Source organism: Oncorhynchus tshawytscha, linkage group LG02, assembly GCF_018296145.1.
Source record: "Oncorhynchus tshawytscha isolate Ot180627B linkage group LG02, Otsh_v2.0, whole genome shotgun sequence".
NCBI lineage: Eukaryota > Metazoa > Chordata > Actinopteri > Salmoniformes > Salmonidae > Oncorhynchus > Oncorhynchus tshawytscha.
Genome location: NC_056430.1, coordinates 39495903 through 39520004, shown reverse-complemented (window position 1 = coordinate 39520004; position 24102 = coordinate 39495903). Strand labels below are relative to the sequence as shown.

The window sequence follows — 24102 nt, the reverse complement described above, 5'->3', positions numbered from 1 at the left end:
TAATCCCACAGGACAGGTACTTCCACGATGCGATGACATGTCATCATGTGCTTAGCTACGGTGTCGTCACTCCCAGTGACTGATGTCATTTGGACTAGCCTCTGGAAAGCCCTATTATAGTGGGGGACACTTAAATGTAGGGGAAGCATCAACACATATTTTGGAAGGACTCTAGCACCGTTCTTGACCTTGGCAGGACAAAGCACATATTAATACGTAACCTTTATTTTACTAGGTACAGTACATTTTGTCCCACTTCATACCTACTGAACACCACCCAGGTGTGCTCAAGGTGGGCTCAAACAGAAGCAGTAGGGTTGGCTAGTCACCCTTGTCTTATTGATGAATTGATTGCAGTGTGAGTAAAATGTTGTTTGTGAGTGTGGGAAATACAGTGTTATACACTTAACAAACTCATTTGGGAATGTTCAAAGTCCCAGTGGTAAACAGTGGCCTCCACCACTAACACACACATTTTGCTCAGTATTGGCCAGGACTGGCTGCCAGTGTGTGTGTGTGTGAAGGGGGAGATTAATGTTAGCCACAGCATATGAGGTCAGATCCTGGTCTCTCTCGTCTCCCTCCTTTCTCTTGCCTGGGGAGGGGTGTGTGAGACAGGGTGGTAATGTTGCCCACCCTAAAAAAAATGAGGTCAGCTCTACACGAGGGTAGGGGTGTCTCGACGCGCCCATTCCACACCAGCCTCCCTTCTTCAGACCCCTCAATCAGTTCTGGACAGTTCCTGGAAGCTTGCTCAACTCTACTCCTTCACTGGCTATTCCATCCTTCATTTTTCCAAGTCAGATCTTCGCCCCTTTTTTCCCTCTTCTGAGTGGGGTTGTTCCTGTGCTGTGTACCATTCCTACAATTGGCTGAATTTCTGCCATTTGGCCATTATTTTTCCTTCTGTTTTCTTTTGGCCTGAGATTTCTTCATCTCCTTTTGTTTTATCTTTCCCTTTTTCTCCATTGGTTGTTTTGTGGCTCGTCTCTCTTTTCATCTCGTTGGCTGTGTTTTCGCTCTTGTCGTCTGTTACCCACACCATGGCCCGTCCTCTGGCTCTGGAGCCGATAAGAGGGCATTTGGGTGTTAAGAGTTCCCTAAATGGGAGTGCAGACTTTGACAGACTTAGTTTTATGGGGGAACAGCATCCTCCACCTCCCCTCCACAGTTACCTGTGGCTAACAATCCTCACCTGCTTCTGCCCCGCGTACCCAGTCAACATTGTAGCTCTGGTCTTTTCAGTACTGGTGAGTAGGGGACATCACAGGCATATGGGAAACAGTTTACTCACTGACTAATATGTCTTAAAGCAGATATAAATGTATAGACTACTGAATGAGAAATATATAGAAAATTATGTGAAAAGTACCTCAGGTCAATTTCCATGAAGGAAAAAGCCAATGCTGAGTGATATGTTGCAAGATGAATACATTGTAAACATACGGCCAGTTGTATTTCACAATTTTTGCAATTATAAAATAATCCTAATCACATTCTGTTTATGTAGTAATAAAGGGACAGTACGCATTTTTGAATTTCACCTTATTTTCAACTTCCCTAGGATGTTGTTTCCTCCAAACCATTTTTTAAATCATTAGCTAATTATTTAGCAATGTCCAGAATAATATGGCTAGCATTTTTTTCAATATAGCAATGCTAGTGGAAACTGACTGTGTCCATTAGCGGTTATTCAAAAGCATGGGGAAAGTGGAGGAGAGCGAAAAGCAACTCTGCTCTAGCTTTTGACTACATCTCTAAAGGAAAAGAATCATATTCTGGGATTCCAGCAACAAGCAGTAAAAAAAAATATCTGGTGCACCAGCTTTGAATGTTTGCCAGCACAACAGTTCTCCTTTGCAATTCTCATATGTTCTTAAGCTACATGTCAGGTCATAAGATATGGTGTTGAGAGCTGGCTGATCACACTAGGATCTCTGCCCCAACTTTCTCACGATCTGTGTGTGTTTTTGTGGGACCAAGAAAGAGAAGTGGTGTTGGTAATATGGGAAGGAGTCTACCGGTAATCCCGTATTTACTTTAATATCTGCGTGTGGCCGTGCGTGTATGTGCATGGCTTGTCGGTCTGTCTGTCTGTGTATGTGTTTGAGGAAGAAAAAAGAGCCAAATGTGTCTGATGAGAGGAACAGATGTGTCTGTGGTAGGGCAGGGTTTCATCGAAGTGCCCTCTGACATGCTCGATGTGCCCTCCAAACATGCTCGCTCCTTTCACCTCTCAAAACACCACGTCACTGACACACTTTCCCATCCAAAGGGTTTGGACTCCATTACTTTCTCTCCCACCTTTCTTTTCTCACTCTCAAACACACAATCACACAATGTTATGCAGACCTGGGTTCATATAGTATTTTACTATTCCAGTATTTCTGGAATAGTAAAAAGTGCAAATCCCACCCATCTGGCACTCAAGCCAGGCTCCATCAAACACTCAAAATATTAGAAAGAAAACGGATACTATTTGAACCCACGTGTGGTGTTACGTGTTCCGTACCTCATTCACATGTGAGTATCACATGTAAATATGACACATTTCTTTTACTCCAAATTATTTTCCAAATACAGGTCTACTTCCGTTTGAGGTAGGTACAGTATGTGGCATGAACATGTTTCTCCTTAAAAGATCATGGTAAAGCAACACATTTTAGTCCACGACTGCTGGTGAAGTTGAACGCTCCCTTAGTGAAGTGTTTTCCCTCTTGTCCCCATGCAGTCCAGGAAAAGTTATGAGTTGCAAGACTATGACGGCTCGCGACGACTCGGTCAGAAAGCTCTCCAAGTGGCCATCGCCTCCATCATCATCGGCCTCCTCATCATCGCCATATTTATCATCGTTCACTTCACCACGGTAATGCGGCAGCCATTCCCCACAATGTAACCAATGGGATATCCCAGAAAGTGCTAACGCTGCTCATCTGGCACTCCAGGCAGGCTCAATCAAAAGCTCAAAGTATTTAAAAGAAAACAACAACCATTTGAACAGACATAAAGTACATGCAAATATTAAACAGAGACAAACACTCAAACAGGCATTCAACCATATATAAATATGATTTGCATACTTCTATGTGTATGTCTCATCTGTGTGTTTTTTCTTTCTCTCTATTCTAGTATAAATTGTAGAAGAGTTGCGCAGTATGCCTGGAAAAAGCCAAACAAAGTAAATGTCGCTCTCAAAGACATGGACTATGGACACCTCTCTGAATGGACTATGACAAGGGTTCTGGGGCCCCGGATTTGGCAGTAATCTCCATCCTCAAGAACGGAACTCCACTCCAGATGTGGTATCCATCTTTTGTCGCCGTCACACATCCTCCACACCCAGCCTTTCTACTCTTCTATCTGGGAGAAGAACTTAAGAAGCAAGACTCTGCTTTTGAAAGACTGTATGGAACACTGACCTCTGGATCACATGATACCCACAGCACAAACCTCGCGCACGCATGCACGCACACAGACACACACACAGTTTTGTATTGCTATCTTTGTGGGGACCAAAGAATTGATTCCCATCCAAAATCCTATTTTCCCTCACTTCTAAATATAATTCTAACCTTAACCTTAAGCCTAACCTTAACCCCAAACCCTAAAACTATACCTAACCCTAATTGTAACACTAACCCTAATTGCAACCCTAACGCTAAACCTAAACCCTAAGCCTACAATAGCATTTTTCCTCGTGGGGACCAGCAAAATGTCCCCACTTGTCTGAATTTTCCTTGTTTTACTATCCTTGTGAGGACTTCTGGTAAATAAACACACATACACACACATTAGAAGAGGAAGAAACACCTGCCCATTCCTGTGTGCATTTATTGATAATGTGGGCTGTTGGACGAGTGAACAATTACTTTTTGCAGCGGTAACTGTGTGGTCACTGTAGCACTAACATGCTGACAATTACTGTATTTATGGTGCTTTCAAGACAACCGGGAACTCTGGAAAAATTAGGTCAAATCATGATATCAGGGATTTTCAGGTCGGATAGTCAGAGTTCTAGAAGGATCCCCGAGTGTCCGAATTGGAATTCCGAGTTGGATGACCATTCAAAACTATTTTCCCAGTCGGAGCTATTTTTTTCCAGCTGTCTTGAATGCACTGAACTGAAGTTGGAAGTAGGAGATTTCCAAGTACCCAGTTGTTCTGAACGTGGCATTATTGTGCCACTTGGGATGTTTGATGTGTCAATCACGTAACTGTCGAGTGTTTACTGTCATAAATGTCTTTTGCTTTTTTACTTGATATTACACCTGCCAAATATGTACAGTGCATTCTGAAAGTATTCAGACCCCTTCCCTTTATCCACATTTTGTTATGTTAAAGCCTTATTATAAAATGTCCTCCTCAATCTACACACAATACCCCACTATGACAATATGAAAACAGGTTTTATTTTTGCAAATGTATTACAAACAAAAATCAGACCTTATTTACATAAGTATTCAGACCCTTTGCTAAGAGATTCAAAATTGAGCTCAGGTGCATCCTGTTTCCATTTATCATCCTTGAGATGTTTTACAACTTGATTGGAGTCCACCTGTGGTAAATTCTACTGATTGGACATGATTTGGAAAGGCACACACACTCCCATAGTTGACAGTACATTTGAGAGCAAAGACCTGTCTATATGAGGTCTCACAGTTGACAGTGCATGTCAGAGCAAAACCAAGCCATGATGTTGAAGGAATTCTCTGTAGAGGTCCGAGACAGGATTATGTTGAGTTACACATTTAGGGAAGGGTACTAAAAGACGTCTGCAGCATTGAAGGTCCCCAAGAACACAGTGGCCTCCATCATTCTTAAATGGAAGAAGTTTGTTACCACCAGGACTCTTTCTAGAGCTGGCTACCTGGCCAAACTGAGCAATCTGGGGAGAAGCGCATTGGTCAGGGAGGTGACCAAGAATCTGATGGTTACGCTGACAGACCTGAGTTCCTTTGCGGAGATGGGAGAACCTTCCAGAAGGACAACCATCTCTGCAGCACTTCACCAATCAGGCCTTTAAGGTAAAGTGGCCAGACGGAAGCCACTCCTTAGTAAAAGGCACATGACAGCCTGCTTGGAGTTTGCCAAAAGGCACCTAAATGACTCAGACCATGAGAAACAAGATTCTCTGGTCTGAAGGAACCAAGATTGAAATATTTATCCTGAATGCCAACCGTTACATCTGGAGGAAACCTGGCACCATCTCTATGGTAATACATAGTGGTGGCACCATCTCTATGGTAATACATAGTGGTGGCACCATCTCTATGGTAATACATAGTGGTGGCACCATCTCTATGGTAATACATAGTGGTGGCACCATCTCTATGATAATACATAGTGGTGGCACCATCTCTATGGTAATACATAGTGGTGGCACCATCTCTATGGTAATACATAGTGGTGGCACCATCTCTATGGTAATACATAGTGGTGGCACCATCTCTATGGTAATACATAGTGGTGGCACCATCTCTATGGTAATACATAGTGGTGGCACCATCTCTATGGTAATACATAGTGGTGGCAGCATCATGCTGTGGGGGTGTTTTTCAGCGGCAGGGAGAGGGAAACTAATCAGGATCGAAAGATGAATGGAGCAAAGTACAAAGAGATCCTTGATGAAAACCTGCTTCAGAGTGCTCAGGACCTCAGACTGGGAGCAGACGGTTCACCTTCCAACAGGACAACGACCCTAAGCACACAGCCAAGACAATGCAGGAGTGGCTTTGGGACAAGTCTCTGAATATCCTTAAGTGGCCCAGCCAGAGCCCGGACTTGAACCCGATCAAACATCTCTGGAGAGACCTGAAAATAGCTGTGCAGCGACCTTACCCATCCAACCTGACAGAGCTGGAGAGGATCTCCAGAGAAGAATGGGAGAAACTCCCCAAATACAGGTGTGCCAAGCTTGTAGCGTCATATCCAAGAAGACTTGAGGCTGTAATCGCTGACAAAGGTGCTTTAACAGAGTACTGAGTAAATAATACTCATGTAAATGTGATGTCAGTTGTTTATTTTTTACAAATTTAAAAGCAAAAACCTGTTTTTGCTTTGTCATTAGAGTACTGTGTGTAGATTGATGAGGGAAAAAAAGATTGAATCAATTTTAGACTAAGTCTGTAACGTAATAAAATGTGTAAAAAGTCAAGGGGTCTGAATATTTTCCCAATGCACTGTATGTGTAGGACTGTTTTCTTCTCATGTAAAAAAAAAACTAAACAGAATGCAAATACAGGAATAACAACTTTATACCGACAGAATGTAACATTAGAATAGCTACATAATAAAGATGAATTAGTAACAAATGTCTTTAAAAAAACTAAGATTTGGGTTTATGTTCATGTTTGCCATTGACAGGGCATATGAAGGGTTTAGGAGTTGTTCTGAGAGGTGTTTAGTTTTGGTCACAGATAGCTCAGGTTGAACACAGATGGTCTTAATTACTGCCCACAACCTGCTCTGGCCCTCATTCACCCATCTCCCATTCCCCCTGGCTCTCCCCTAGTCCCCTGCAATCTGCCGAGTCGGAAGGATCCTGTAGTTTGATATGTAACAGTATCACCCATCACTGGCTAAATATAGGGACAGATGTCCCCCTGTGTGCTGGTGTTGGGCTGCATGACACGCTAGCCTGCTGTGTTCTGCCAAGTGTAGCTCACATGGACAAGAGCTGACTCAGCTACTACCTGTTGAGTCCCACTATCACACTGGCTCGTTTTGGACTAACCCCTTTTAAACATTGTGTGTTTGAGCTACAGTCTTCCAGTTGTACCATTGGATTTGTCTATTCTTCTGTATCCGCTGATACCAACCATTAGTATGTGTGATTAACAGGGGCTGAGTTAGAGCAGTGATTGTGAGACAAGCGCAGAAGGGGTCTGAGGCGGGGTCAAGGGGCGGTTCTTCTCATAAAAAAACGTCTGTAGAGTCCGAATGGTGAACTACAAACTATTATGAACCATCTATGAAGAGCTGAGACTCTGACGTTTTGCTCTATGGCGCTCACAAGCTACACAACAGTCCTTAGAAGGTAAGGGGTTCTTCAACATAGAAGATCATGGAAAATCCCAGGAAATAATGTGTATAGTACTGTAATAAGCTCACATAGTTGCTGTAACAAACTCCAAAATCCACACAGTTGTCACTGACTAGTTGGACATTCATTACCCACCGAGTAAACAATTTCTGTACTTACGGCATTATTATAAATTCATTTTTTTTATTAGGTTTTTGCTTGGCAGGCCTTATTTGTTTATTGACATTTGTCAATAAAACTCATGAATGCAACTGTTTATGTCAAAATATTTTGTATTCTACTTGTAGGCCTGGTTGTCCTGAAAAGAAAATGGTAAAACGCTTCAATGTGAGGCTATATTTCAGCTTGTTTTGCTGTGAGAGGCCTGGTTTCTATGGAGTTCAGTTGTGGGCCTCTACTAGTAACAGGGGAACAGTATGTCAATGGAATATCAGCCAATGGCATTGCAATGACAAGTGTCTGCCTTGTAAAGGATGACAATGTCTATAACAGGCTAGTGAAAGTTGATGGCCTGTGCAAATTATTTTCTATTGGCCAATGAGTTTTTAATGCATGAAATAATCACACAAGTCAAAACTGATGTAGGCTTCTGTTTCCACACAACCAAGTTTCACTGTTGTAACCTGTTCGGTCCACTTGAGAGTTTGTTTCACTGGACACTTCTCAATATCATGCTTCCCACGCAACGCAGCATTATAACCTAACAGTGATGATGATGAGGGAAAGAGGATAGTCCTGAGAACGTGTTAAGACAAGTGGGGCACACAGCCAGTCAGTGGCTTAAGCCTGAGAGCCGTACGGGAGACGGTCAACGATGGTCTGTGGCCGGGTAGTTTGACAGAACCTTTGGTAATAAGATGCGCTGGAATACTCTGCCCAGGCACATTCCCTGCTTGACCTAAAATGGCATGTCATCAGTGCATATCCATCTCCTACCTTAAGAGACTGTCAGAAGAGTAGTAAGATGTGGATTTTGGGTAGTGGGTCACAGAAATCCCCGGTAGTCTGTGGATGTTCAAGATGCCACTGCTAAGACCTCACACACCAACTAATCTGGAGGGTAGATATAGGAAAGCTGTGGTAGGATCATCTTTTCACAAGCTACCAGAAAAGAAAACATACTGATATGCATTATGGTAGTGTGGTTTCAAATTAGAGCCTAGTGAGGTCAAGTGTGATAATATGTTTTGCTTTATGGAAAATAAAAAAATGTGTTTTTACAAAACTACGGGGTATCTTTCTGTTCGACATTTCTTGTCTATTTTATCAAACAAATTGTTATCCAATATGTGTTTTGCTACAAGTTATAGGTGCTTTTGGATTACATAATGGTGCCAACAAAGGTTACAAACAAAATGTTTGCTTGTACATACTGTATGTATGTCACGAGATGGATTCGTAGATAAGTGGATAATTGGGTGGCGGGGCTGGTGTGATCAGACGCATATCCAGCGAGTTAGCTAATCGGAAGCTGGGGATTGGCTGTCATTTCCATTAAAGGCTGTGTGTTTTGTGGTGTTCGAGGCTGGGAGTTGAGCGGAGAATGTCTCTCCGTGGGGATCGGCCCCCTATTCAAGGGATCATGTCTTGGACCATTGCTGTGATCACACTGGACCAGTGTCTAGTGGTTTCCCTTCCGTCTGTCTTACTCTCGTTTAGCACCGGAGACGGTTCCATTGGTGACGACATCAAGCTGAGTCTCAGACCGGGCGCGTTCCAGGACAGGGAGCTGTACGGATCTGGATATCGCCATACAGAGACGTTTATTTTATTTTGTGGGGATATGATCCTTGTCAGACCCTAGAAATCTAAAACCTATCCCAACCCTTTCTGTATGTTGTCTGTCTTTCCCCCTCCTTATTTTGTCCCATAGCAGATCGTCAGAGTATAGCAGGGCCAAGGGTAGGTCCCATTTATGTGCAGAACCAGAGCGAGATTGTAGTGCTTTTCACTATATTATTTGCAGTGTCTTCCATTAGAATACCTACAGTGGCTTGCGAAAGTATTCACCCCCCTTGGCATTTTTTCTATTTTGTTTCCTTTCAACCTGGAATTAAATAGATTTTTTGGGGGGGTTGTATCATTTGATTTACACAACATGCCTACCACTTTGAAGATGCTAAATATGTTTTATTGTTTAGCAAACAAGAAATAAGACCAAAAAAAATAGAACTTGAGCGTACATAACTATTCACCCCCCCAAAGTCACTACTTTTTAGAGCCACCTTTTGCAGCAATTACAGCTGCAAGTCTCTTGGGGTGTCTCTATAAGCTTGGCACATCTAGCCACTGGGATTTTTGCCCATTCTTCAAGGCAAAACTGCTCCAGGTTCATCAAGTTGGATGGGTTCCACTGGTGTACAGCAATCTTTAAGTCATACCACAGATTCTCAATTGGATTGAGGTCTGGGCTTTGACTAGGCCATTCCAAGACATTTAAATGTTTCCCCTTAAACCACTCAAGTTTTGCTTTAGCAATATGCTTAGGGTCATTGTATTGCTGGAAGGTGAACCTCTGTCCCAGTCTCAAATCTCTGGAAGACTAAAACAGGTTTCCCTCAAGAATTTCCCTGTATTTAGCACCATCCATCATTCCTTCAATTCTGACCAGTTTCCCAGCCCCTGCCGATGAAAACATCGCCACAGCATGATGCTGCCACCACCATGCTTCACTGTGGGGATGTTGTTCTCGGGGTGATGAGAGGTGTTGGGTTTGCGCCAGACATAGCACTTTCCTTGATGGCCAAAAAGCTCAATTTTAGTCTCATCTGACCAGAGTATCTTTTTCCATATGTTTGGGGAGTCTCCCACTTGCCTTTTGGCGAACACCAAACGTGTTTGCTTATTTTTCTTTAAGCAGTGGCTTTTTTATGGCCACTCTTCCATAAATCCCAGATCTGTGGAGTGTACGGCTTAAAGTGGTCCTATGGACAGATACTCCAATCTCTGCTGTGGAGCTTTGCAGCTCCCTCAGGGTGGTCTTTGGTCTCTTTGTTGCCTCTGATTAATGCCCTGTGGAACAGGCGCTCCAAAAGTATGCCTAGCGACAGCAAGGGATGCCATTAAGGTTAGTTAGAAGGCTGAGTCTCTGGCCAGAGAGATGGAGGGACTGCCAGGTTTGCCGTACTGTTCCCCATACAAGTGGCACCCCAGCCGCTGTGAACCACTGCAGACTTTGAGCAATGGAAGGAGAACATGTGGTGAGCTATGGCAGGAGATGAAGGAGCAACTGAACAGCCTGGCAGAGACCCTAGTGAGAGGTCATACAGCAGAAGTCTCATTCAGCTGCCCCACCATGGCCGAGGGAGGTGGGGCAGCTGAGGACCCAATATGTTCCTTTCTCTAATGGAAAGAGAACCCCATTCCAGTGGGACTGACAGGGCAGACCCATTTGTTTGGGGTGTAGACAGCCTGGCCACATCAAATGCTTCTGCTCCACCCAGAGAGATGAACAGGCCCTTTTAAAACAGGAATCCCCTGGCCACTGTAGAGCTCGATGTCGGGGCTACAGGCACCAGGCAGGAGGAAAGCCCTGAGAAGTCAGCTGTTGTGGGAAACAGTCCTCATATAGAAGTGGAGGTAATCAAAATAAAAAAAACATGTACAGTTGAAGTCGGAAGTTTACATACATCGTAGCCAAATAAATTTACATTCAGTTTTTCCTGACATTTAATCCTAGTACAAATTCCCTGTCTTAGGTCAGTTAGGATCACCACTTTATTTTAAGAATGTGAAATGTCAGAATAATAGTAGAGAGAATGATTTCTTTTAGCTGTTATTTCTTTCATCACATTCCCAGTGGGTCAGAAGTTCACATACACTCAATTAGTATTTGGTAGCATTGCCTTTAAATTGTTTAACTTGGGTCAAACATTTCAGGTAGCCTTCCACAAGCTCCCACAATAAGTTGGGTGAATTTTGGCCCATTCCTCCTGGCAAAACTGGTGTAACTGAGTCAGGTTTGTAGGCCTCCTTGCTCGCACATGCTTTTTCAGTTCTGCCCACATATTTTCTATAGGATGAGGTCAGGGCTTTGTGATGGCCACTCCAATACCTTGACTTTGTTGTCCTTAAGCCATTTTGCCACAACTTTGGAAGTATGCTTGTGGTCATTGTCCATTTGGAAGACCCATTTGGAACCAAGCTTTAACTTCCTGACTAATGTCTTGAGATGTTGCTTCAATATATCCACATAATTTTATTTCCTCATGATGCCATCTATTTTGTGAAGTGTACCAGTCCCTCCTGCAGCAAAGCACCCCGACAACATGATGCTGCCATCCCCGTGCTTCACGGTTGGGAGGGTGTTCTTCGCCTTGCAAGCCTCCCCCTTTCCTCCAAACATAACTATGGTCATTATGGTCAAACAATTCTATTTTTGTTTCCTCAGACCAGAGGACATTTCTCCAAAAAGTATGATCTTTGTCCCCATGTGCAGTTGCAAACCGTAGTCTGGCTTTTTTATGGCGGTTTTGGAGCAGTGGCTTCTTCCTTGCTGAGCGGCCTTTCAGGTTATGTTGATATAGGACACGTTTTACTGTGGATATAGATACTTTTGTACCCATTTCCTCCAGTATCTTCACAAGGTCCTTTGCTGCTGTTCTGGGATTGATTTGCACTTTTTGCAGCAAAGTACGTTCATCTCTAGGAGACAGAACGCGTCTCCTTCCTGAGCGGTATGATGTCTGCGTGGTCCTATGGTGTTTATACTTGCGTACTATTGTTTGTACAGATGAACATGGTAAGTTTAGGCGTTTGGAAATTGCTTCCAAGGATGAACCAGACTTGTGGAGGTCTACAATTGTTTTTTGAGGTCTTGGCTGATTTCTTTGGTTTTCCCATGATGTCAAGCAGAGGCACTGAGTTTGAAGATAGGCCTTGAAATATATCCACAGGTACACCTCAAATTGACTCAAATGATGTCAATGAGTCTATCAGAAGCTTCTAAAGCCCTGACATCATTTTCTGGAATTTTCCAAGCTGTTTAAAGGCACAGTCAACTTAGCGTATGTAAACTTTGTAAACAACGAGTCTTAATGACTCCAACCTAACTGTATGTAAACTTCCGATTTCAACTGTATGTTGGATACGGTGTCTCTGGTAACAGTGTTTGGTTTCCAGAAGTGGTTTGTTCATCTCCCTATGCAAGATTCTTCAGATCTCCGCCGGCTCACGTTGAAGGCAGCCAATTGCCTACACATCTCCTTTGTCGGCTATGCATTTGTGGATTTTATAGTTGGAGGAGTGCAAGTTCCAGCCAAGGGGGTTGTGATTGTCAAGGATGACTGTCTGGGGGCTGACCAAGTAATCATTGGGATGACCGTCATAGGCTAATGCTGGAAGGAGCTGTTCGAAGGAGTCTCACTGGGTTCAACACCACTGTGGGTAGCTGCCAGGAAGGAGTGGCAGAATGCTTTCGCTGTCTGCAGACGAGTCATACAGACCGATGAGCATGAGGGGGTACCAGGTACTGCATGCCTGTCCAAGAGAGACCCAAATGGGATCCCAGCTAGCAGTGAAAAGTTGCTGTGGGCTGGAGTTGTTGGTGGGACCTCCTCCAAAGACTGCTAAACCCTGGTGGAGGATACCGATGATGGAGTTGTGTGGCAAGAGTGCAAGGAGAAAGGCTACCCTTTCGACTGCTGAATTGAAACCCTTACCCCCTTGGAGCCTTCTCAGATCTGTGGAGAGTGAGACCTGGTGCTACGCACCCAGACACCAGGTGAAGTTGAGGTGGATGTGCAGACAGTTCAGTTACTGCCTGATGGCCAACCCCCTGTAAATTACCAACCGGTAAAGGGAGCCAACACAGCAACAAAGGCTCCATGCTCTCCTATCCCATTGGTCAAGTGTGTACTGTCCACCCCCCTTAGCCTAGAGAGACACCAGCCAATTTCACCAAGCCTGTACGCAGAGCTCAGACTCCAACTGGCAGGGATGCTAGTCTGGGGTAATCACAGAAAGCTTGAGTCCCTGGGCTGACTTCTTTCACCACACCCTTGGGGCTGTTTGAGTTCTCTGGCATGCCCTTTGGACTATGCAACGCCTCTGCCACCTTCCAGAGCCTCATGCAGAAGTGTCTAGGAAGCAAGGTAAACAACTTTCTTTTGATCTACTTAATGGTATTATCTACTCAACTGACTTTTACACCCATCTAGATCAGGTGTTCAAGAGGCTTATCAAGCATGTCCTGATATTGCAGCCTACGAAATGTCAGCTCTGGCAGAGGGAGGTGGTCTACTTGGGGCATGTGGTGAGTCAAGCAGTGCCCCAATTCTGGCATATGCCGACTTCAGTAAACCATTTCTCACCTACACTGACGCTAGATTGAGGGGCCTTGGGGCAGTGCTGTCCAAGGTGACAAGGAGAGAGTAATTGCCTATGCCAGACCGAGCCTGTCTCCTCCAGAGAGGAATGATCAGAACTATAGTTCATTCAAACCTTGTATGGGCAGTGACTAAAATGTTCAGAGACTACCTGTGAGGGGCGAAGTTCACAGTTTACATAGACAACAACCCCCTGGTCCACCTCAACACTGCAAAACTGGGGTCAGTTGCGCAGCACTGGGTGGCCCAACTGTACAGTTTCCAGTTTTCTGGTGAAGTACCACCCCAGTTGCTCTACCAGACTGCTGATTTTCTCTCCAGATTATCCAGCACGGACGGGCAGGTGTGTCTGATTCAACAGGAGCATCAATACCTTCTATCATTAGCAGAGAGGGTCAACCGAACTGAAAGGCCCATCTAAGGCAAAGGGGCCTGTAAGCGGTTTAATCAAACATTGTTATCTCTCCTTGGGTCCATGGGGCAAGATGAGCAGATGGGTTGGCCAGAGCAGTTACCTATGCTTCTCCAGGCACACAAAAACACTGAACATGGCACCACCGGTCTTACCCCATTCTTTGTAATGAGTGGCAGGCATGTCGGTCTTCCTGTTGATGTGACTTCAGGTGTGGAGGCCAAGATGCTGCAGATGTACCTTGATGGATGGCTGAGGCACCATCATGACCAGCTACGACTGGTCTACAGTCAGTACATTAGCAGGAGTGAGAACAAACAGCGGTACAACAAGCGGAGAAAGGACCTTCCATTGATGGCTGCTGACCGGGTGCTCCTGCAGAACTTCCGATGACAAGATCAGGGTAAACTAGCCCCCCGATGACAGCCGCAGCCTTTTGTCATTCTAGGACACCTTCGGCCTGGACTGGCAGTCTTTCGTGTCCGACCAGAGGGAGGAGACCAATACGGGCCATTCATCTGAACCATGTGCAACCTTGCCCCTAACGACCTTCAGACCGCTCCCAGATGCAACTCATGGGTGGTTGCCCTGATGACGAACTGGGGCTGTGGAGTTGAGTGGCGATCCGAGAGCAGAGGACCGAGAGAGGCATTGGTACGACACAAGTAAGGGACGTGATTCTTCCCGTGTTCCATTTACACCAATCTTACTCTCTCTGGGCTGTTTTGCCCTGCCACTGAAACCCACTATTGTTGGCATGTTTCCCTGCTGTCTGTCTTCCTCTTGTTTAGCACCGGAGGCGGGTCCATTGGTGACATCGCCAAGCAGAGTCTCAGACCAGGCGTGCTCCAGGACAGGGAGCTATGCGGATCTGGATATCACCATACAGAGACGTTTATTTTACTTTGTGGGGATATGGTTCTTGTTGGGCCCTAGAAATCGAGAATCTATCCCAACCCTTTCTGTATGTTGTCTTGTCTGTCTTTCACGCTCCTTATTTTGTCCCATACTAGTAGAGTCCTTCAAAGGGGTTGGCAGAGTCGAGCAGGGCCAAGGGTTGGTCCCATATTGTATGCAGCACCAGAGCGACATTGTAGTGCCTTTCACCATATTGTTTGCAGTGCCTTCCATTAGAATAACTATCTTGTTGCAGTGCCATATCAGAATAATTCAGATTGCAGTGTGTCCCTTTTGCATGCCCGCTATTTACCTGAGAGAGTCAGACGGAGGATAACCTACCTGAGTGGAGGCTCTATTGTGTCCAATCCATGTTAACCCATGAATTTAAAATGACTTACCTTGAGCATACTTACCTGTCCTGGTCTTGTGTGTTGGGGTTGTGTGCTGGAGAATATTAAATTATCAAGTCTACTCCTGCAACTCCCCTCCGGCATACAATGTCGCCAGAGTACTAACCACCGGTCCTGGGAATCATCATTACGCACACCTGGTACTCATCATTACACACACATGTGAATCATTATGATTCATACCTGGACTCCATTACCTTCCTAATTTCCTCATATTTGTATGTCAGTCTCCCATTTTCACTCACCAGTTGGTATTGTTCTTGTTTATCGGCATACTGCCTTATGTTAGTGTCGTGTTCTTAGTTTTGTTGTTTGATTAAAACGTTTCACCTGCACCTGCTTCCGACTCACCGCCCCATCATTACATACATCCTGTGTTGGGTGGTTGACACTAAACTGTGACATTTCCTATCTTAATTTGACCAGTTTCTCAGAGGAGGAAAATAATCCTGCAGCAACAGGTAATTATTATGTGGTTTATAATGAATTGACAATTTTGTAGGAGTTGATACATTTTTCATTTGGGCAAATCTATTTTAAAGTGGAAAATATCAACTTTAGAAGCCTTTTTAAAGCTTGAATAGCCTGCAAGTTTGCATTTCCTGCTGTGCAAATTAAGATATGACATCTGTACATAGGAAGGGATAAATGTCTTATAAAAATTATGGCACACTGGTAAACAGTTCCCACCCCACATCCGAGTGTCGTCCACTGTCTAAACCCTCGGGATAGAGAAATTATATCCATGAGCTCAGTGCTTGAAAGGAACTTTAACTAACTTCCTGGTTCAGACACCACATCACAAATAGACACACCTCAGGCACTCGAAATGAAAACAGTTTTTAGACAAATCGGTGTGATTGATGTTTCTTTGGAACTCCTGGGTTTGTGATGTGGAACTGGCAGTAAACAGAAACCTGAGACATGGGATCTGCTGCTGCTCCATGCACATATGCTTCCTGTGCCAGAGGCAACTTAGACTGACAGGGAGTTGTGTTGTCTTCATTCGGATTGAACCACCAAAACGTAATTGTTCACTCAGAAATGTGACAAAGGTTGCCGCCGAAAAGTGTCTTTGTTTTGACCTCTGTTGCAAAGAAATAAGCAACTAAATCTTTCCCTCCTTCTAGTACATGCCTTTTGAACCTAGCACCCACATTTATTTTACTACAAATATTTGAGCTGAGCATGCCAATTTCTCTTTCTATCACTGTGACTTGTTCCTCATACATGTAATTTCAGTAATCTGTAGTTTCTCATATTCAAGTAAAAAATAAAGATTGAATTGCTTGTCATTGGTTGTGCTCTCGTGGTTAAACATTTGCAGTGTGGATACGAAGACTCTGGGAAGTAAACAGGTGTTGCTGACCCTTCAAAATGAAGGCTGCTGTATGTTGGTTTTAGAGTAGTGCTGTCTGGATGTCCTGTTCCACATTACACTTAAGGACATCATAAATTACCAGTACTTTTACATTTAGTAAAAAAAGTAGACCATTACAATAATTGTTAGAACAAATCTTTGCTGATGCATCTCTTTTACATGTGTAGTGAATACAATCAAATCCTATTAAATCCGTAGACCAAGTTTTCCAAGTCCAGAACATGATTATTCTAAGACTGCAAGAATGCACATTTGGATTTGGGTTGTCTTTGGCCTGACCGGATAGCAGTTCAGAGTAGGCCTACATGACTTTCTAAGCCAGACAGTTGGAAGAAGGCCAGAATCAATATCTCTGGCCAAAGAGCAATAATGACAGACACATGTTTCTCACACCTTCTGTACTAATCAGTTGGCTTATCAGGCTTATCAGTTGGACAGAATGGGCAGTTTTTTAAAAACTAAACCAGTTGGATGAAGCTCACTTATCAGTCACGAATAAGAAACAAAAAGCAGTATAAAGGAGTTCCACCAGCACTCATGACAGCAGCAACATGACTTCTATCATTTTGGTCTTGGCCCTTGTTGCCAGTGGTAAGACCTTTTTGCATTTTTAACAGACATGGCAAGTAGATTATTGTGTTTAAATTATCATTATATCTCAAGGAACAGTGTTTTCAAACGTTTTATATCGACTGACAAGCTATGGTTTCTCCTCCAGCTAGCTAACCATCTCAGCATAGCTGCGGGAAGTAGTTTGGGGGTGGTGGTGCCGCAATTATCTTTGCCAACAATGCAGAAGAAAAAAACGTGCCTGTGCTGAAGACAACTATATTGGTCTACTTATGTGAAAAAATGTAAACTAAGTGCTGGTAAACTAAGTGTTTACCAGCATTTGTAACATGAGTCTGATAATTATCTGTCAAAACAGTTAATCTGATAATACTTGTAGAATTTAAAAATACTTGCTTGATATATGTTTTCCAGTTTCTTGAAATACTTTGCAAATGCAACTTCTTTTGAAGAGAAAACTGAAATTCATTCCTTTTGCATTTTAGTAGACACTCTTATTTTTTACTGGTCCCCTGTGGGAATCAAACCCACAACCCTAGATATGCAAGCGCCATGCTCTACCAACTGAGCCACATCATCACAAACTGCTTGTCTAAATGTACTCAATTACTGTATTGTGCAATGTTTTTTTTCATGGTGATGGAAAGTCTTCAGGTGCAAACCTAGATGACCAGCCTATGTACAATACAGTAATGTACATTTACATTAAGTGATTTGTAAGGATGGTCAATTAATATTGAACAAAATACTGTTGTTTTCCATGTTATTTGATCAAGAAAAATATTTAATTTGATTTGGATGTTTTGTGTCTTTGTCCATAACTTTCCACCATTTGATGTACATGTTTGAGGACAGGGTTTTGTTCTTTCAGGATTCCATTAGAATGACAATCACAGAGAAAGAGACAGGGCAACAACTCTTACAAGTACAACTATTTTCACTACTTCCCACGGCTATGCATCTCAGGGACACTGGCCTAGAATAGGACATCTTGACAGCCCTTTACATAGCCTATAACAGGGTTGGGGTCAATTCCATTTCATTTCAGTCAATTCAGGAAGTACACTGAAATTCCAAAATCTTCAATGCTTTTCAATGAGGAACATTTGGAATTAGAATTTGGTTCACTTTCTGAATTGACTGGAATGACCCCAACCTGTAAATAGATCTATGTGCAACACTCCAAACCTGTTATATTTATGTATGTGTCTCTTTAACCTTTATTTAACTAGGCAAGTAAGTCAAGAACAAATTCTTATTTACAATGACGGCCTAGGAACAGTGGGCAGAGCGACAGATTTTTACCTTGTCAACTCGGGGATCCAATCTAACAACCTTTCAGTTACTGGCCCAGCGCTCTAACCACTAGGCTACCTGCCACCCCTTGTGTAATAAGTCCTGGATGTACCTCTTCCTCGTCTGCAGCATCTGGCTGTGGAACCCCAGCCATTAAGCCTGATACTACCCGCGTGGTCAATGGCGTGGATGCCCGCCCCAACAGCTGGCCTTGGCAGGTGAGGATGTCGAGACACGGGGTTTTCGTTCAAGATACTTCAAATTTTAACTAAATATTTCAAAATGTAAATGGTGCTGAATGTAACTGTAAATAGGTAAGGTGATGGAGGTGCTGACTGAATTCAACTTTTAATGGTAATGGACCTTACAGGAATGTTTAGATGGAACAAACTAAAGTGTTCTTTGTATCTACTGTAAATCATTGATAGTTTTGAGTAAAAGTGAAGTGTTTATGATATTGACTGTGAAGTGTTGATGGAGCGGACTCTAAAATGTTACGTTTAGGTTAATTGCTAAGTGTTGTAAGAATATACTGATCATTGTCAGTCTTTGTAGATCTCTCTGCAGTATGAGAGAAATGGTGAGTACAGACACACCTGTGGTGGATCCCTCATCGCTACCAACTGGGTTATGACTGCTGCCCACTGCATTGAGTAAGCCAGCACACACAGACACACTGCTGCTATTTTTAAAGGTGTTGACCAGCACAAAACAGTGAAAAAAATAAGCAATTGTGTTTGACCAATGTGAAGAACGGGTAGGTCTATTAGGTCTGCAAAATGATGTTTAATGGGACAGTTTTTCCCTTATTCCTCCATACAGTCTGAAGCTGAATTATCGTGTGGTTGTGGGCAAGCACAACCTGGCAGAGGCTGAGCCCAGTGCTCAGGCTTACTTCCCAGCTAAGAAAGGAATCATCGTGCACAGGCACTATAACCCTGTTCTCCTGTCAGTAGGGTAAGTTGGGCAATGGCTTGTAAAAACACAAGTAAAACTTTACATTTACACTATTGACGCAGAATTTTCAGATTTATAAGCAATAAAGAGTTTATAACCTATTAAGTGTTAGTTAAGTATTAAATAGTTTATACACATTGGTGGGAAATTGTTCTAAATACTGAACTTATATATGGTTTCAATGGCCATGATAACAGTAAACTAGTAACCAGTAACCGTTTCTGATCTATTCTGATCCATTCATACTCTAATTTCCCAAACGACCAGCAATGACATCGCCATGATCAAGCTGGCAGAGCATGTGACTCTGAGTGACCAGGTCCAGCTGGCTTGTGTCCCCGCCCCCGGAACCATCCTGTCCAATAATTACCCCTGCTACATCACCGGCTGGGGAAGACTCACCAGTGAGTGATGAGTGGTGTGTGTGTGTGTGTGTGTGTGCGTGTCCATGCATGCTTCTGTGTCTCTGCCTGTATGTAATTGCCTGTATGTAAGGCCAAGACAGCATACTGTATGTCTGTTCTCTTTCATTACAATCATGCTCATTATCCCCCTGCTGTGTGTGTTCCAGCCGGAGGTCCCACCCCCGACACCCTCCAGCAGGCCCTGATGCCCGTGGTGGACCACAATACGTGTACCCAGAGCGACTGGTGGGGCGTGTCCATTCGCAGGTCCATGGTCTGCGCCGGCGGGGACGGAGTGGTGGGAGGCTGCAACGTGAGTCAGACACACACACCCATAGGGCTCTGGTATAAAGTAGTGCAATATAAAGTGCACAGGGTGCCATTTGGGGAGCAGACAATTAGATATACAGGAGATACAAGCAAAAAAATTAAGATACAAGAAATTCAAGCAAAGCTGATGAGCATTATATTTTCATCAACCTGTGTGGTAAACATTTCAAAGATATGAAGTGTTTTGTGTTCTGTTTCAGGGTGACTCTGGTGGCCCACTGAACTGTAAGAACTCTGCGGGAGTATGGGAGGTGCATGGCATTGCTAGCTTCGTCTCCGGCCAGGGCTGCAACTACATCAAGAAACCCACCGTCTTCACCCGCGTCTCCGACTACAATGAGTGGATTGATGAGGTAACCGGAGTTGCTGATGACCAGATCACTAAACACATCGCTATACATCACCACACAGGGTTGAGGTCAATTCTATTGCAATTCAGTCAATTTAGAAACTCAAATTCCAATTCCATGTCCACATTTTCCTCATAGAAAATAACTGAAGAAAATTGGAACTGAATTTACTTCCTGAATTGTTGAAATGGGCTTGACTCCAACCATTTCACTGTTGAGTGTTTTGGTGTTCTTCTTTAGTTCTGTTTCAAATGTGTTTTGTTTGCCTTGTGAAACTCATCTGAGCCTGTATTTTGGCTTTCTTTCAGACCATGATGGACAACTAAGATGTGTCTGTGTGCTCTTCAAATAAAGACCTACAAATACATGAGAAAATATGTTATTTTATTTTAATATTGTCTTCAATGTTTTGATTAACATCAGCTTAAAATATGTAATCATTATTTCTTACAAAGCTGAGAACAGGGCATATTTCTTGTTCTAGCTTGAAAATTAGGGCCCAAAATATAGATATTGTCTTTGCCAGTAGGGGGCCTCAGACACTAGTGAATATACACCCCAGATGGTACAAACCATTTGAGGTTTCATTAAATTACAGAAATTTCAGATTCAGATTTCCTCCTCATCATGCCAGACATTGTGTATAATCTTAATTTCTTCATTGTGGCATCAATTAGCTCCCAAATAGGCCTATTTTTCAAATGGTTTGACACTTCCAACACTTTTGTGTCAGGGTTGACATTTGTATTATGTGAGGTCATGGACAACTAGTGAAGCACAGTCCTCCTCTCAAAGCATTATGCCACAATTCAAGCATATGCGTGTCATTCCACGAATAGAGGGCCTTTTGTGTAGTGTAATTTTATGTTTTATATTTATGTTACCTAATTTTAACATTCTGTCATAAAGAGTATGTTCAACTTCCAAGCAAACATGTTTTCCGATTTGAAGATGTTAAACTAAGGGGAAAATTACTATAAAAGTTGACATAACAGGGTTGACGATTTTATCCTAAATCAGCCATAACGCGGAGTGTAACAGGGGAACCCAAGAGCAGACTCGGACGAGAAGACTAGGATGAAGTAACCAAGGTATTTATTGAAACAGATGGGGTAGATGGAGTGCAGGTCATGGAAAGCTTGGGCGGGTTGCTGGAAACCAGTTGTGGAGGGTAAGGCTGGAGCGAGAGGGTTTGAGACAAGGTAAGCAGGCCCGTAGGGGAATCCAAGGGAGTAGTAGAGTGGGGAATCCAGGACAGAGTAGCAGGATGATGAGACCTGGGACTGGAGACAGGGACCAGCGTCAGGCAAGGAAAACAGGCACGACAGGATAACAGGATCTGAATAGTAACAAACGGCTAGAACCATAGACTGACTGAGCAGAGATTACGATCTGGCAGCGTGGAAGTGGCAGGGCTGAGTATATGTAGAGGTCTTCATTATGGAACAGGTTGCAGCTGGTGGGGATCTGCTCTGACTCCAGCACACCTGTCTCCGCCCACACAATCACAGAGAGAGAGAGAGAGAGAGAGAGAGAGAGAGAGAGAGAGAGAGAAGAGAGAGAGAGAGAGAGAGAGAGAGAGAGAGGGAGAGAGTACTGGGGGAGTGGCTGCAGGTCAAGGAGACACAGGATGAGCAGTAGAGGGCATTGCAGGAGCAGATGTGACAATAACTCCCCTTTTTAACATGGTTTAGTTAGAGTCACTGTTAAATTTAGTTTTATCAAAATGTACACACATAATGTCTGAAGGACATAAAAGGCACTTTATTCATGAAACAACCTTTGAGCCCCCTGAAATAATGATTTAAACAATAATTCCTCCTCTAACTGCTGAAAATTATGTGTGGTTGAATTTCAAACAAAGCTGTGTTGTGCTACCCAGGGCCGGCCTGAACCTTTTGGGGCCCTAGGCGAGATTTGGTTGGGGGTCCCCCCAAGTCGAAGGAATTTTAAAAAACTAATTTCATGCAATTATGCTACTTTTGCCATGGAGCAGAGAGAAAAATGTGCAGTTTTACAGCAACTTCCTGCAATTCTACACATTTTGCCATGACTGATGCCAGATGAGACAAATGAGCTGATGAAATGAGCGGTATGCACTGATGTAAATCACAGAGATACTCTCATCAGAGCTCTGTTTATTTTATATTATATAATGGCAATGGGGTGATACCACAGCATGCATATTAAAATGTATACAATATTTTCCTCAGAAACTGCCTTGCCTTGCAGAGTATCTTGCAGCCAAATGTCACATATCCCCATTCAAAAGGGAAAATGTAATTAAAGGACATTGCATGCTTCTTTTCATTGGCTCAGTCTCTACGGCTATGTTCAATTGAGATTGCAGCCGCACACCTGACACCAAAACACCTGTGTCTGTCATAATGAAATCCAATTCCTTTTCACTTTGGTCCAAGACAAGTAGACATTTTGTATGGTTTGTAATGTTAAGTTGAAGAGAGAGGGATAACAAGAAAAGTAGACTAAGAAACAACAGCAAATATGAAGTGAGAGGGCATTATTTGAGGGGCCCTCTCGGTCCTTGTCAGGGATGGGCTATTGCAGCAGACGACCACACCGGTTCCCCCACTATCAGCTAAAAACAAGAAGTAGCGGCTCCAGTGAGCACGTGATCACCAACACTGGACAACTGAGAAGTGGAAGAACATTGCCTGGTCTGACAAATCCCAGTTCCTCTTGCGTCATGCTGATGGCAGAGACCATGGCCCCATCCTGCCTGGTGTCAACGGTACAGGCTGGTGACAGTGGTGTAATGGTACGGGGAATGTTTTCCTGGCACACGTTAGGTCCATTGATTCTTGTAATATTTAATTTCACTTATTCCCCCGTTTTTTTCTGACAACAAACAAAAAACTTACATAGACAATTGAGCAATGTGTCCACTCCCCGAGGAATTCAGGTTGTTCTGGAGGCAAGGTTGTTCTGGAGGCAAAGGGGTGTCAAATATGGTACTAGAAGCGTGTATATTTGAACGAAATGTTCTTCTAAAACATTTTTATATGTTTTATAAGAACGCTTTTATTTTGAAGAGGAGCTTTATTTTGAAGAGGAATCCAGAAATTCCCTTACATTTGCTGGGTTAACATGTGACAAACCATGTGACTGAGAGTAGGTTACAAGCATTTCACTGCGCAGACTGGAGCCAGACAGTCCCTGTGTCAAGAACAGTTGGCATTTCATCTGCTTTGCTTTTAGAATGAATTCAGATGCCTATCCCGAGAAGAATCTACATCTGGGTTCAAGAGGTAGGCTCTTTGTTTAATTCTATTTTTAGTATCCCTGTTCGGTTCAGTTGTCTGATAGTAAATTGACTATATTCCAGAGGCTGTAGTGTAGTGGGTTGAGAGATAATGCCTGCACACATGCTTATCAAATGCAATATTTACAGCTGTTCAATGGCATTTTATTCTTCAAAAATATAAGTTAAAGCTTCATAATGGTTACAACTGTCTTACCCCATCATAACCAAGAGTACTAATAGAAATAAATGGTTTTACTCCATTGTTTGTCAAAATTAACAATGTCTTTGTAAAAAAAACGATAGTTTCCAAATAATAAAGTATAATTTCAAATCAAATGTATTCGTCAGTATGCTTCGTAAACAACAGGTATAGATTATCACAGTGAAATGCTTACTTATGGGCCCTTCCCAATGCAGAGAGAAAGAAAATGGAGAATTAATAGAAAAGTAAAACATAAT

General features: G+C 43.2%; 2 protein-coding genes across 2 annotated transcripts; both read left to right on the top strand.

The window, feature by feature from the left end:
* Positions 1 to 655: 655 nt before the first annotated feature.
* Positions 656 to 4255, top strand: LOC112215647 (transmembrane protein 233). Its single transcript, XM_024374852.2, has 3 exons — positions 656 to 1250; positions 2732 to 2866; positions 3130 to 4255. The coding sequence occupies exons 1-3, from the start codon at positions 1044 to 1046 to the stop codon at positions 3139 to 3141; spliced, it is 354 nt and encodes a 117-aa protein (XP_024230620.1). The 5' UTR covers positions 656 to 1043; the 3' UTR covers positions 3142 to 4255.
* A 12696-nt stretch (positions 4256 to 16951) lies between these two features.
* On the top strand, positions 16952 to 20748 carry LOC112215640 (chymotrypsin-like elastase family member 2A). The gene is made up of 8 exons (XM_024374839.2): positions 16952 to 17062; positions 18467 to 18555; positions 18893 to 18990; positions 19160 to 19294; positions 19562 to 19698; positions 19866 to 20011; positions 20229 to 20381; positions 20687 to 20748. Exons 1-8 carry the CDS (start codon positions 17023 to 17025, stop codon positions 20702 to 20704), a joined length of 816 nt encoding a protein of 271 aa, XP_024230607.1. The 5' UTR covers positions 16952 to 17022; the 3' UTR covers positions 20705 to 20748.
* Positions 20749 to 24102: the final 3354 nt, after the last annotated feature.

Excerpts from the sequence above, each read along its gene's own strand:
- LOC112215647 (XM_024374852.2), top strand. The coding sequence starts at position 1,044 with ATGGCCCGTCCTCTGGCTCTGGAGCCGATAAGAGGGCATTTGGGTGTT. Across the intron at positions 1,251-2,731 it reads CTCTGGTCTTTTCAGTACTG|TCCAGGAAAAGTTATGAGTT; the intron begins GTGAGTAGGGGA and ends GTCCCCATGCAG.
- LOC112215640 (XM_024374839.2), top strand. The coding sequence starts at position 17,023 with ATGACTTCTATCATTTTGGTCTTGGCCCTTGTTGCCAGTG. Across the intron at positions 17,063-18,466 it reads CTTGGCCCTTGTTGCCAGTG|CATCTGGCTGTGGAACCCCA; the intron begins GTAAGACCTTTT and ends CCTCGTCTGCAG. Across the intron at positions 20,012-20,228 it reads GAGTGGTGGGAGGCTGCAAC|GGTGACTCTGGTGGCCCACT; the intron begins GTGAGTCAGACA and ends GTTCTGTTTCAG.